This window comes from Coregonus lavaretus (assembly GCF_964263955.1).
Source record: "Coregonus lavaretus genome assembly, chromosome: 8".
Taxonomy (NCBI): Eukaryota; Metazoa; Chordata; class Actinopteri; order Salmoniformes; family Salmonidae; genus Coregonus; species Coregonus lavaretus.
This window is the reverse complement of record NC_139995.1, coordinates 59,181,434-59,193,336: the sequence shown is the minus strand read 5'-3', so window position 1 is coordinate 59,193,336 and position 11,903 is coordinate 59,181,434. Positions and strand designations below refer to the sequence as shown.

Here is an 11,903-nt window from a genome sequence, read left to right as displayed (position 1 = left end):
GTCTCTCTCTCTCTCTCTCCCTTTCTCTCTCTCTCTCTCTCTCTCTCTCTCTCTCTCTCTCTCTCTCTCTCTCTGTCTCTGTCTCTGTCTCTCTCTCTCTCTGCAATCTCTCTCTCATCCATCTCCCCATCCCCACTTTCTCTCCCCCTCCATCTCTCCCTCCCTCCCTCCATCTCCCCATCCCCACTTTCTCTCCCCCTCCATCTCTCCCTCCCTCCCTCCATCTCCCCATCCCCACTTTCTCTCCCCCTCCATCTCTCCCTCCCTCCATCCATCTCCCCATCCCCACTTTCTCTCCCCCTCCATCTCTCTGTCGTGCGACACACCAGTCGTATCTGGGCCAGCTACCTGTCTGCCAGCTAGCCCAGAGCATTATTAACCACCTGTCTGCCAGCTAGCCCAGAGCATTATTAACCACCTGTCTGCCAGCTATTCTAGAGCATTATTAACCACCTGTCTGCCAGCTAGCCTAGAGCATTATTAACCACCTGTCTGCCAGCTAGCCCAGAGCATTATTAACCACCTGTCTGCCAGCTAGCCCAGAGCATTATTAACCACCTGTCTGCCAGCTAGCCTAGAGCATTATTAACCACCTGTCTGCCAGCTAGCCCAGAGCATTATTAACCACCTGTCTGCCAGCTATTCTAGAGCATTATTAACCACCTGTCTGCCAGCTAGCCCAGAGCATTATTAACCACCTGTCTGCCAGCTAGCCTAGAGCATTATTAACCACCTGTCTGCCAGCTAGCCTAGAGCATTATTAACCACCTGTCTGCCAGCTAGCCCAGAGCATTATTAACCACCTGTCTGCCAGCTAGCCCAGAGCATTATTAACCACCTGTCTGCCAGCTAGCCCAGAGCATTATTAACCACCTGTCTGCCAGCTAGCCTAGAGCATTATTAACCACCTGTCTGCCAGCTAGCCTAGAGCATTATTAACCACCTGTCTGCCAGCTAGCCTAGAGCATTATTAACCACCTGTCTGCCAGCTAGCCCAGAGCATTATTAACCACCTGTCTGCCAGCTAGCCTAGAGCATTATTAACCACCTGTCTGCCAGCTAGCCCTGAGCATTATTAACCACCTGTCTGCCAGCTAGCCCAGAGCATTATTAACCACCTGTCTGCCAGCTAGCCTAGAGCATTATTAACCACCTGTCTGCCAGCTAGCCTAGAGCATTATTAACCACCTGTCTGCCAGCTAGCCCAGAGCATTATTAACCACCTGTCTGCCAGCTAGCCTAGAGCATTAATTAACCACCTGTCTGCCAGCCCAGAGAATTATTAACCACCTGTCTGCCAGCTAGCCTAGAGCATTATTAACCACCTGTCTGCCAGCTAGCCTAGAGCATTATTAACCACCTGTCTGCCAGCTAGCCTAGAGCATTATTAACCACCTGTCTGCCAGCTAGCCTAGAGCATTATTAACCACCTGTCTGCCAGCTAGCCTAGAGCATTATTAACCACCTGTCTGCCAGCTAGCCTAGAGCATTATTAACCACCTGTCTGCCAGCTAGCCCAGAGCATTATTAACCACCTGTCTGCCAGCCCAGAGCATTATTAACCACCTGTCTGCCAGCTAGCCCAGAGCATTATTAACCACCTGTCTGCCAGCTAGCCCAGAGCATTATTAACCACCTGTCTGCCAGCTAGCCTAGAGCATTATTAACCACCTGTCTGCCAGCTAGCCCAGAGCATTATTAACCACCTGTCTGCCAGCTAGCCCAGAGCATTATTAACCACCTGTCTGCCAGCTAGCCCAGAGCATTATTAACCACCTGTCTGCCAGCTAGCCCAGAGCATTATTAACCACCTGTCTGCCAGCCCAGAGCATTATTAACCACCTGTCTGCCAGCTAGCCTAGAGCATTATTAACCACCTGTCTGCCAGCTAGCCTAGAGCATTATTAACCACCTGTCTGCCAGCTAGCCCAGAGCATTATTAACCACCTGTCTGCCAGCTAGCCCAGAGCATTATTAACCACCTGTCTGCCAGCCCAGAGCATTATTAACCACCTGTCTGCCAGCTAGCCTAGAGCATTATTAACCACCTGTCTGCCAGCTAGCCCAGAGCATTATTAACCACCTGTCTGCCAGCCCAGAGCATTATTAACCACCTGTCTGCCAGCTAGCCCAGAGCATTATTAACCACCTGTCTGCCAGCTAGCCTAGAGCATTATTAACCACCTGTCTGCCGCAGAATATTCCTCACGGAATTATAGTCTTCACAGAATGACGTTTCAAAGTGGCCACGGTGGTGCTGTTGGTGGCCAGTTAAATTAGCCCCAAGCCCTGATAAAACTTGTTCATTCTCTTAAATTAAATACCATGACTGTTTTCTCATTAGCTGGGAATGTTTGAAATGTCTGACATACTTTGGTGATGTACTCACCAACCTACTGCAGGGTGTGTGACACTCATTAACCCTTTACACTCGTGGGAATTGGCCGATATGGATAGATTGAAATGTTTCTCATAGAAGAAATATGAAATGCATAATCATGGTAGCAATTAAAAGGGAAAAGTTTGGAGATTATGATGGAAATGATTAGACCAAAAGGTGAGGACACAACAGTTCACCTGACACGGGTCTTTGGCTTGCTTGCATGACAACAAAGCGGTATTTGTTATAATCCGCAACATCTCATCTTTGAAAATACATTGAGTCCTCTTAATGTACAGCATGTCCTTCACTCAGACAGAGCTGTGAAGCACAGAGCCTGAGGTCTGACGTCATGTATAGCATGTTACTGCACAGCCACTGAGCTCTGACGTCATGTATAGCATGTTACTGCACAGCCACTGAGCTCTGACGTCATGTATAGCGTGTTACTGTACAGCCACTGAGCTCTGACGTCATGTATAGCGTGTTACTGTACAGACACTGAGCTCTGACGTCATGTATAGCATGTTGCTGTACAGCCACTGAGCTCTGACGTCATGTATAGCATGTTACTGTCCAGACACTGAGCTCTGACGTCATGTATAGCGTGTTACTGTCCAGCCCACTGAGCTCTGATATCATGTATAGCGTGTTACTGTACAGCCACTGAGCTCTGACGTCATGTATAGCGTGTTACTGTACAGCCACTGAGCTCTGATGTCATGTATAGCATGTTACTGTCCAGCCACTGAGCTCTGACGTCATGTATAGCATGTTACTGTCCAGCCACTGAGCTCTGACGTCATGTATAGCATGTTACTGTCCAGCCACTGAGCTCTGACGTCATGTATAGCATGTTACTGTACAGACACAGAGCTCTGACGTCATGTATAGCATGTTACTGTCCAGCCACTGAGCTCTGACGTCATGTATAGCGTGTTACTGTCCAGCCACTGAGCTCTGACGTCATGTATAGCATGTTACTGTCCAGCCACTGAGCTCTGACGTCATGTATAGCATGTTGCTGTACAGCCACTGAGCTCTGACCTCATGTATAGCATGTTACTGTCCAGCCACTGAGCTCTGACGTCATGTATAGCGTGTTACTGTCCAGCCACTGAGCTCTGACGTCATGTATAGCATGTTACTGTACAGCCACTGAGCTCTGACGTCATGTATAGCATGTTACTGTCCAGCCACTGTGTTCCAATTTAGGAGCTTATCAGCATGGACCAACATCCCTGTGGAACGTTTCCGACACCTTGTAGAAACCTGAATAATTCAGGCTGATCTGGAGGCAAAGGGGGGTCTGACCCGGTACTAGATGGGTGTACCGAATAAACTGTCCGGTGAATGTATGTTAGTGATGTGCAGTTCGTGAACGATTCGTTATTTTTGAACAACTTTTTATTGACTCGAGAGTCATGATTCGTTTTTCTGAGTGACTCGTTCATTTTAGTCATCCGTTTGACCTTCTAGTGCTGGCAGCAATGAGTCCTACAGCAGGATTGATACACGCTCCTCCGGCTCAAGAAAAAATCGTATTTGTATGCATAGCAATCAACAAATGTACATTGTTTAAAGCACACGTTTACCAGTCTTTCACTAATTACAGCTAAAAAAAAAAAAATATGGTGAATGACATGCGAACCAGAGACTTGTAGAACCAATGACATGCGAACCAGAGACTTGTAGAACCAATGACATGAGAACCAGAGGCTCGTAGAACCAATGACATGAGAACCAGAGGCTCGTAGAACCAACGACATGAGAACCAGAGGCTCGTAGAACCAACGACATGAGAACCAGAGGCTCGTAGAACCAACGACATGAGAACCAGAGGCTCGTAGAACCAACGACATGAGAACCAGAGGCTCGTATAATCAACGGGTACTATTTAATGAAGCTGCCAGTTGAGGACCTGTGAGGCGTCTGTTTCTCAAACTAGACATCTTAATGTATTTGTCCTCTTGCTCAGTTGTGCAACGGGGCCTCCCATTCCTCTTTCGATTCTGGTTAGAGACAGTTTGCGCTGTTCTGTGAAGGGAGTAGTACACAGCGTTGTATGAGATCTTCAGTTTTTGGCAATTTCTCGCATGGAATAGCCTTCATTTTTCAGAACAAGAATAGACTGACGAGTTTCAGAAGAAAGTTATTTGTTTCTGGCCATTTTGAACCTGTAATCGAACCCACAATTGATGATGCTCCAGATACTCAACTAGTCTCAAGAAGGCCAGTTTTATTGCTTCTTTAGTCAGCACAACAGTTTTCAGCTATTAGCCTTTTTTAAATGATAAACTTGGATTAGCAAACACAACGTGCCATTGGAACACAGGACTGATGGTTGCTGATAATGGGTCTCTGTACACTGATGTAGATATTCCATTAGAAATCAGCCATTTACAACATTAACAATGTCTACACTGTATTTCTGATCAATTTGATGTTATTTTAATGGACCAAAAATTGCTTTTCTTTCGAAAACAAGTACATTTCTATGAGACCCCAAACTTTTGAACGGTAGTGTATCTTTAAAAATAAGCTATGACATAGCCACTGAATAAATAGTACAACTGTGGATTTCGTAACGTTTGGATTGATTTTTCTGACCGATACATGCAACATTTGGGTCGGTTTGGGGTCCCACAGACCGATGCACTTAAACATTTGAATCGGGGACCGATGCGTATCAGTGAATAGCTACATCCCTGAAACACACACACACCGACCGATCAGCTGTAAGACAGAATGGAGGTTACTGCTCTGTTGCCGATACTCTGTGTGTGTGTGTGTGTGTGTGTGTGTGTGTGTGTGTGTGTGTGTGTGTGTCCAGGTTGTGTGTGTGGGGTCCATGGCTGAGCTGGAGGAGTTGACGGGAGTGAAAGTAACTGATCTGCATCGGGAGAGGTGAGTCACTGATCGTCTGCAGCGATTACACACACACACACACTCACACCGAGACGCACACACACACACCGAGACACACACACACACATCGAGATGCATACACACACAGTGATGGTTGGACCCAACACCCAGGGTCAGGAACACAACCAGTTCACTAACAGGAGATGGGAGGTTATCCTGATGACTGACACACTGTCATGTTTACTATCTCAAGGGCTCTCATTGAACCATCCTCTTTAATTGCATCATTGAACCATCCTCTCTAATGCTTTCATTGAACCATCCTCTTTAATGCTCTAATTGAACCATCCTCTAATGCTCTCATTGAACCATCCTCTTTAATGCTCTAATTGAACCATCCTCTAATGCTCTCATTGAACCATCCTCTTTAATGCTATCATTGAACCGTCCTCTTTAATGCTCTCATTGAACCATCCTCTTTAATGCTATCATTGAACCATCCTATTTAATGCTATCATTGAACCATCCTCTTTAATGCTCTCATTGAACCATCCTCTTTAATGCTCTCATTGAACCATCCTCTTTAATGCTCTCATTGAACCGTCCTCTTTAATGCTCTCATTGAACCATCCTCTTTAATGCTGTCATTGAACCATCCTCTTTATTGCTCTTTAATTAACCATCCTCTTTAATTAACCATCCTCTTTAATGCTGTCATTGAATCATCCTCTTTAATGCTCTCATTGAACCATCCTCTTTAATGCTATCATTGAACCGTCCTCTTTAATGCTCTCATTGAACCATCCTCTTTAATGTAATCATTGAACCGTCCTCTTTAATGCTCTCATTGAACATTCCTCTTTAATGCTCTCATTGAACCATCTTCTTTAATGCACTCATTGAACCATCCTCTTTAATGCTCTTTAATGAACCGTCCTCTTTAATGCTGTCATTGAACCATCCTCTTTAATGCACTCATTGAACCATCCTCTTTAATGCTCTTTAATGAACCATCCTCTTTAATGCTGTCATTGAACCATCCTCTTTAATGCTCTCATTGAACCAGCCTCTTTAATGCTCTTTAATGAACCATCCTCTTTAATGAACCATCCTCTTTAATGCTGTCATTGAACCATCCTCTTTAATGCTCTCATTGAACAATAATCTTTAATGCTATCATTGAACCATCCTATTTAATGCTATCATTGAACCATCCTCTTTAATGCTCTTTAATGAACCATCCTCTTTAATGCTGTCATTGAACCATCCTCTTTAATGCTGTCATTGAACCATCCTCCTTAATGCCATCATTAAACCATCCTCCTTAAGACCATCATTAAACCATCCTCTTTAATGCTCTCTCTCTGTCTCTATCTCTCTCTCCTCTCTCTCCCTCCCTCCACAGCATTGACCAGTTGACTATCCCGTCCCGCTGTGGTAAAGGCGTGTTGCGCAGGGTCTCTGAGGTGTTTGACTGCTGGTTCGAGTCCGGCAGCATGCCCTATGCCCAAGCCCACTACCCCTTTGAGAACAGGAAGGAGTTTGAAGACACCTTCCCCGCTGACTTCATCGCTGAGGGCATCGACCAGACCAGAGGATGGTGAGACCTTGTTAGCCTGCTGAGCAAAAGTATCAAGACACTGTTAGCCTGCTGAGCTAAAGTATCTAGATAGTGTTAGGATACTGAGTTAATCAATCAATCATCTGATGGTAAACTGTTCCCTTCTTTAGGTTCTACACTCTAATCAATCATCTGATGTAGGGCTGCACGATCAATCGAAATTCAGATCGAAATTGCGTTATTGACATGTGCAATATCCATATCGCAAGAGGCTGCGATTTTCTGCTTTGACGCAGTTAATACAACAAAAACTAGACTACGGTACCGCCTCTAATGAGATGCGCTAGACTACGGTACCGCCTCTAATGAGATGCGCTAGACTACGGTACCGCCTCTAATGAGATGCGCTAGACTACGGTACCGCCTCTAATGAGATGCGCTAGACCAGGGTTTCCCAAACTCGTACCTCGGGACCCCAAGGGGTGAACGTTTCGTTTTTTTGCCCTAGCACTACACAGCTGATTCAAATGATCAACCAATCATCAAGCTTTGATCATTTCAATCAGCTGTGGGTATAGAAAGTCACCACCCCCTTTTGTTGCCTTACAGCCTGAAATGAAAACGCATAAAATCAGACTTTTTCCGGCTTTATTGTGGACAGACTTCTCCCCATCTTAGCTACTGTTGTATCAATATGCTTTGACCATGACAATGCTTTTAGTTTTGGAAATATTTAGGACTAACTTATTCCTTGCCACCCATTCCGAAACTAACTGCAACTCTTTATTAAGTGTTGCAGTTATTTCAGTTGCTCTATTAGCTGACGTGTATAGTGTTGAGTCATCCGCATACATAGACACACTGGCTCTACTAGATGCCAGTGGCATGTTGTTAGTAAAGATGGAAAAAAGTAAGGGGCCTAGACAGCTGCCCTGGGGAATGCCTGATTCTACCTGGATTAAGTTTGAGAGGCTTCCATTAAAGAACACCCTCTGTGTTCTTTTAGACAAGTAACTCTTTATCCACATTATAGCAGGGGGTGTAAAGCCATAACACATACGTTTTTCCAGCAGCAGACTATAATCGATAATGTCAAAAGCCGCACTGAAGTCTAACAAAACAGCCCCCACAATCTTTTATTGATCAATTTTTCTCAGGCAATCATCAGTCATTTGTGTAAGTGCTGTGCTTGTTGAATGTCCTTCTCTATAAGCATGCTGAAAGTTTGTCAATTTGTTTCCTGTAAAATAGCATTGTATCTGGTCAAACACAATTTTTCCCAAAACTTTACTAAGGGTTGGTAACAGGCTGATTGGTCCGCTATTTGAGCCAGTAAAGGGGGCTTTACTATTCTTGGGTAACGGAATGACTTTTGCTTCCCTCCAAGCCTTGGGGCACACACATTCTAGTAGGCTTAAATTGAAGATATGGCAAATAGGAGTGGCAATATCGTCCGCTTTTATCCTCAGTAATTTTCCATCCAGGTTATCAGATCCCGGTGACTTGTCATTGTTGATAGACAACAATAATTTTTTCACCTCTTCCACACTCACTTTACGGAATTACAATTCTTGTCTTTCATAATTTGGTCAGATATACTTGGATGTGTAGTGTCAGCAATTGTTTCTGGCATGTCATGCCTAAGTTTGCTAGTCTTGCTAATGAGAAAATCATTAAAGTAGTTGGCAATATCAGTTGGTTTTGTGATGATTGATTTGTGATGTCCCCTGTAGCTCAGTTGGTAGAGCATGGCGCTTGCAACGCCAGGGTTGTGGGTTCGTTTCCCACGGGGGGCCAGTATAAAAATGTATGCACTCACTAAACTGTAAGTCGGTCTGGATAAGAGCGTCTGCTAAATGACAAAAAATGTAAAAATGTAAAAACATTATAATTAAGCAGGACAGGAGATTCCATCTCGCACATATTTCTCCCAACACTTTATAACAAAATTAAGGGAGAAGTTGAGACGTTGAATGTCGCGTTGAATGACTGGACCAGACTCCAATGTTTTGGACACAGGCTCCTCCTTGCAGTTGCTAGGCTACATGTTACGTGTTTGGAAGGCACTTTGACTTATAACTAAAATTATTATAATGATTGAGCCTACTGTTACATAATTACACCACCGTCAGCTTCGTTCCATCTGGCTGCCTGAGTACATAATTAACTTTAGGTTATTTAAGAACTCATAATGGTAAAATAGGAAATAGGAACTCATGTTATTAATTAATTAATTAATTAGGAACTACTGCGCTTATAACACTATTTTGATGCTCGTGTTAAAAACAAATGTATGTTTGTTAATATGTAGGTGTAATAATCCTATCTATTATCATAAGTAGCCTATAACAATGTTGGAACATATTTGTTTCGTTAGATTTTGTATTCAGTTAGCACAGTATGTATTCATTCATATGATCTCATTTTAGAAGGGATGTTCTGTACCCTGACAGTTGTTTTAACCATGTCTGATGGAATTACCAAGTTTTCACCCAGGTGTTTGAAAATCGCGATTCGTTATCGCCATTGCAATATCTGGCCAAATAAAACGCAATTAGATATTTTGTCCAAATCATGCAGCCCTACAGCCAGACCTCAGCCTTACAGGCAGCCTATGACCGTGTGTTGACCTGTTCCCTGTCTCTCCCTCCAGACCTCAGCCTTACAGGCAGCCCTATGACCGTGTGTTGACCTGTTCCCTGTCTCTCCCCTCCAGACCTCAGCCTTACAGGCAGCCCTATGACCGTGTGTTGACCTGTTCCCTGTCTCTCCCTCCAGACCTCAGCCTTACAGGCAGCCTATGACCGTGTGTTGACCTGTTCCCTGTCTCTTCCCTCCAGACGTCAGCCTTACAGGCAGCCTATGACCGTGTGTTGACCTGTTCCCTGTCTCTCCCTCCAGACATCAGCCTTACAGGCAGCCCTATGACCGTGTGTTGACCTGTTCCCTGTCTCTCCCTCCAGACCTCAGCCTTACAGGCAGCCCTATGACCGTGTGTTGACCTGTTCCCTGTCTCTCCCCTCCAGACCTCAGCCTTACAGGCAGCCCTATGACCGTGTGTTGACCTGTTCCCTGTCTCTTCCCTCCAGACATCAGCCTTACAGGCAGCCCTATGACCGTGTGTTGACCTGTTCCCTGTCTCTCCCTCCAGACATCAGCCTTACAGGCAGCCCTATGACCGTGTGTTGACCTGTTCCCTGTCTCTTCCCTCCAGACCTCAGCCTTACAGGCAGCCTATGACCGTGTGTTGACCTGTTCCCTGTCTCTCCCTCCAGACATCAGCCTTACAGGCAGCCCTATGACCGTGTGTTGACCTGTTCCCTGTCTCTTCCCTCCAGACCTCAGCCTTACAGGCAGCCCTATGACCGTGTGTTGACCTGTTCCCCGTCTCTTCCCTCCAGACGTCAGCCTTACAGGCAGCCCTATGACCGTGTGTTGACCTGTTCCCTGTCTCTTCCCTCCAGACCTCAGCCTTACAGGCAGCCCTATGACCGTGTGTTGACCTGTTCCCTGTCTCTTCCCTCCAGACCTCAGCCTTACAGGCAGCCCTATGACCGTGTGTTGACCTGTTCCCTGTCTCTTCCCTCCAGACCTCAGCCTTACAGGCAGCCCTATGACCGTGTGTTGACCTGTTCCCTGTCTCTCCCCTCCAGACATCAGCCTTACAGGCAGCCCTATGACCGTGTGTTGACCTGTTCCCTGTCTCTTCCCTCCAGACCTCAGCCTTACAGGCAGCCCTATGACCGTGTGTTGATCTGTACAGTTCCCTGTCTCTCCCTAATTTGATGGTAAACTGTTCCCTGCTTTAGGTTCTACACTCTCCTGGTGTTGTCCACGGCTCTGTTTGGTAAACCACCGTTCAAGAACGTCATCGTCAACGGACTGGTGCTCGCCAGGTCAGTTAATCTTGTCCCCCCAACACACCACACACACACGGACTGGTGCTGGTCAGTTAATCTTGTCTTGTGAGAGACAGTGGAAGGGTGCCGTAAAGCCCTGCTACATAATATGTTACAGTAAAGTTCTCTTCTATAATAATGAGAGTATTGTTAATGTGTGAGTCCCAAATGCCACTCTATCCCCTATATAGTGCACTACTTTTGACCAGGGCCTATACCAAAAGTAGTGCACCATACAGGGGATAGGGTGGCATTTTGGGACTTACTCATTATAGCCAATATCTAACCAGTATATTCTGCTCTCATATATATATATATATATATAGAGAGAGAGAGAGATCGATCAAACACTGACCTGGAAGAACTTGCCTCATTATACTATTTATTTTCTGTGTCTCTCAGCGATGGACAGAAAATGAGTAAACGGAAGAAGAACTACCCTGATCCTGGTCTGGTAGTGAACAACTATGGAGCCGATGCCCTGAGGTAAACTCTATACTGACACAGTGGCATTGCCATATGGTTAATGAATAAAGCAGGCTGTAATCCCACCGTATGGTTAATGAATAAAGCAGGGTTGTAATCCCACCGTATGGTTAGTGAATAAGGCAGGGTTGTAATCCCACCGTATGGCTAATGAATAAAGCAGGATGTAATCCCACCGTATGGTTAGTGAATAAGGCAGGATGTAATCCCACCGTATGGTTAATGAATAAAGCAGGGTTGTAATCCCACCGTATGGCTAATGAATAAAGCAGGGTTGTAATCCCACCGTATGGCTAATGAATAAGGCAGGGTTGTAATCCCACCGTATGGCTAATGAATAAAGCAGGATGTAATCCCACCGTATGGTTAGTGAATAAGGCAGGATGTAATCCCACCGTATGGTTAATGAATAAAGCAGGGTTGTAATCCCACCGTATGGTTAATAAGGCAGGGTGTAATCCCACCGTATGGTTAGTGAATAAAGCAGGGTTGTAATCCCACCGTATGGTTAATGAATAAAGCAGGGTGTAATCCCACCGTATGGTTAATGAATAAAGCAGGGTGTAATCCCACCGTATGGTTAGTGAATAAGGCAGGGTTGTAATCCCACCGTATGGTTAATGAATAAAGCAGGCTGTAATCCCACTATATGCTAATGAAACAACTTATTATTAACAACTTAAATTATATTTATATCTGGGAGAATCAG

At 45.1% G+C, this 11,903-nt stretch overlaps 1 protein-coding gene and 1 long non-coding RNA gene across 2 annotated transcripts in view; one reads left to right on the top strand and one right to left on the bottom strand.

Annotated features, from left to right (window-relative positions):
- The window catches only part of iars1 (isoleucyl-tRNA synthetase 1), a 128,127-nt gene that overhangs the window by 53,351 nt on the left and 62,873 nt on the right, over nucleotides 1-11,903 (top strand). Inside the window, exons 14-17 of the mRNA XM_084167701.1 lie at nucleotides 5,214-5,287; nucleotides 6,654-6,848; nucleotides 10,619-10,705; nucleotides 11,111-11,194. Coding sequence (XP_084023827.1) covers nucleotides 5,214-5,287; nucleotides 6,654-6,848; nucleotides 10,619-10,705; nucleotides 11,111-11,194 — 440 coding nt within the window. The remainder of the gene's footprint in view (nucleotides 1-5,213; nucleotides 5,288-6,653; nucleotides 6,849-10,618; nucleotides 10,706-11,110; nucleotides 11,195-11,903) is intronic.
- LOC311133688 lies at nucleotides 1,860-2,181 on the bottom strand. Its single transcript, XR_014613618.1, has 3 exons — nucleotides 2,115-2,181; nucleotides 2,014-2,083; nucleotides 1,860-1,982 (listed from the first exon to the last, which is right to left on the bottom strand). It is a non-coding gene; the product is annotated as an uncharacterized lncRNA (long non-coding RNA).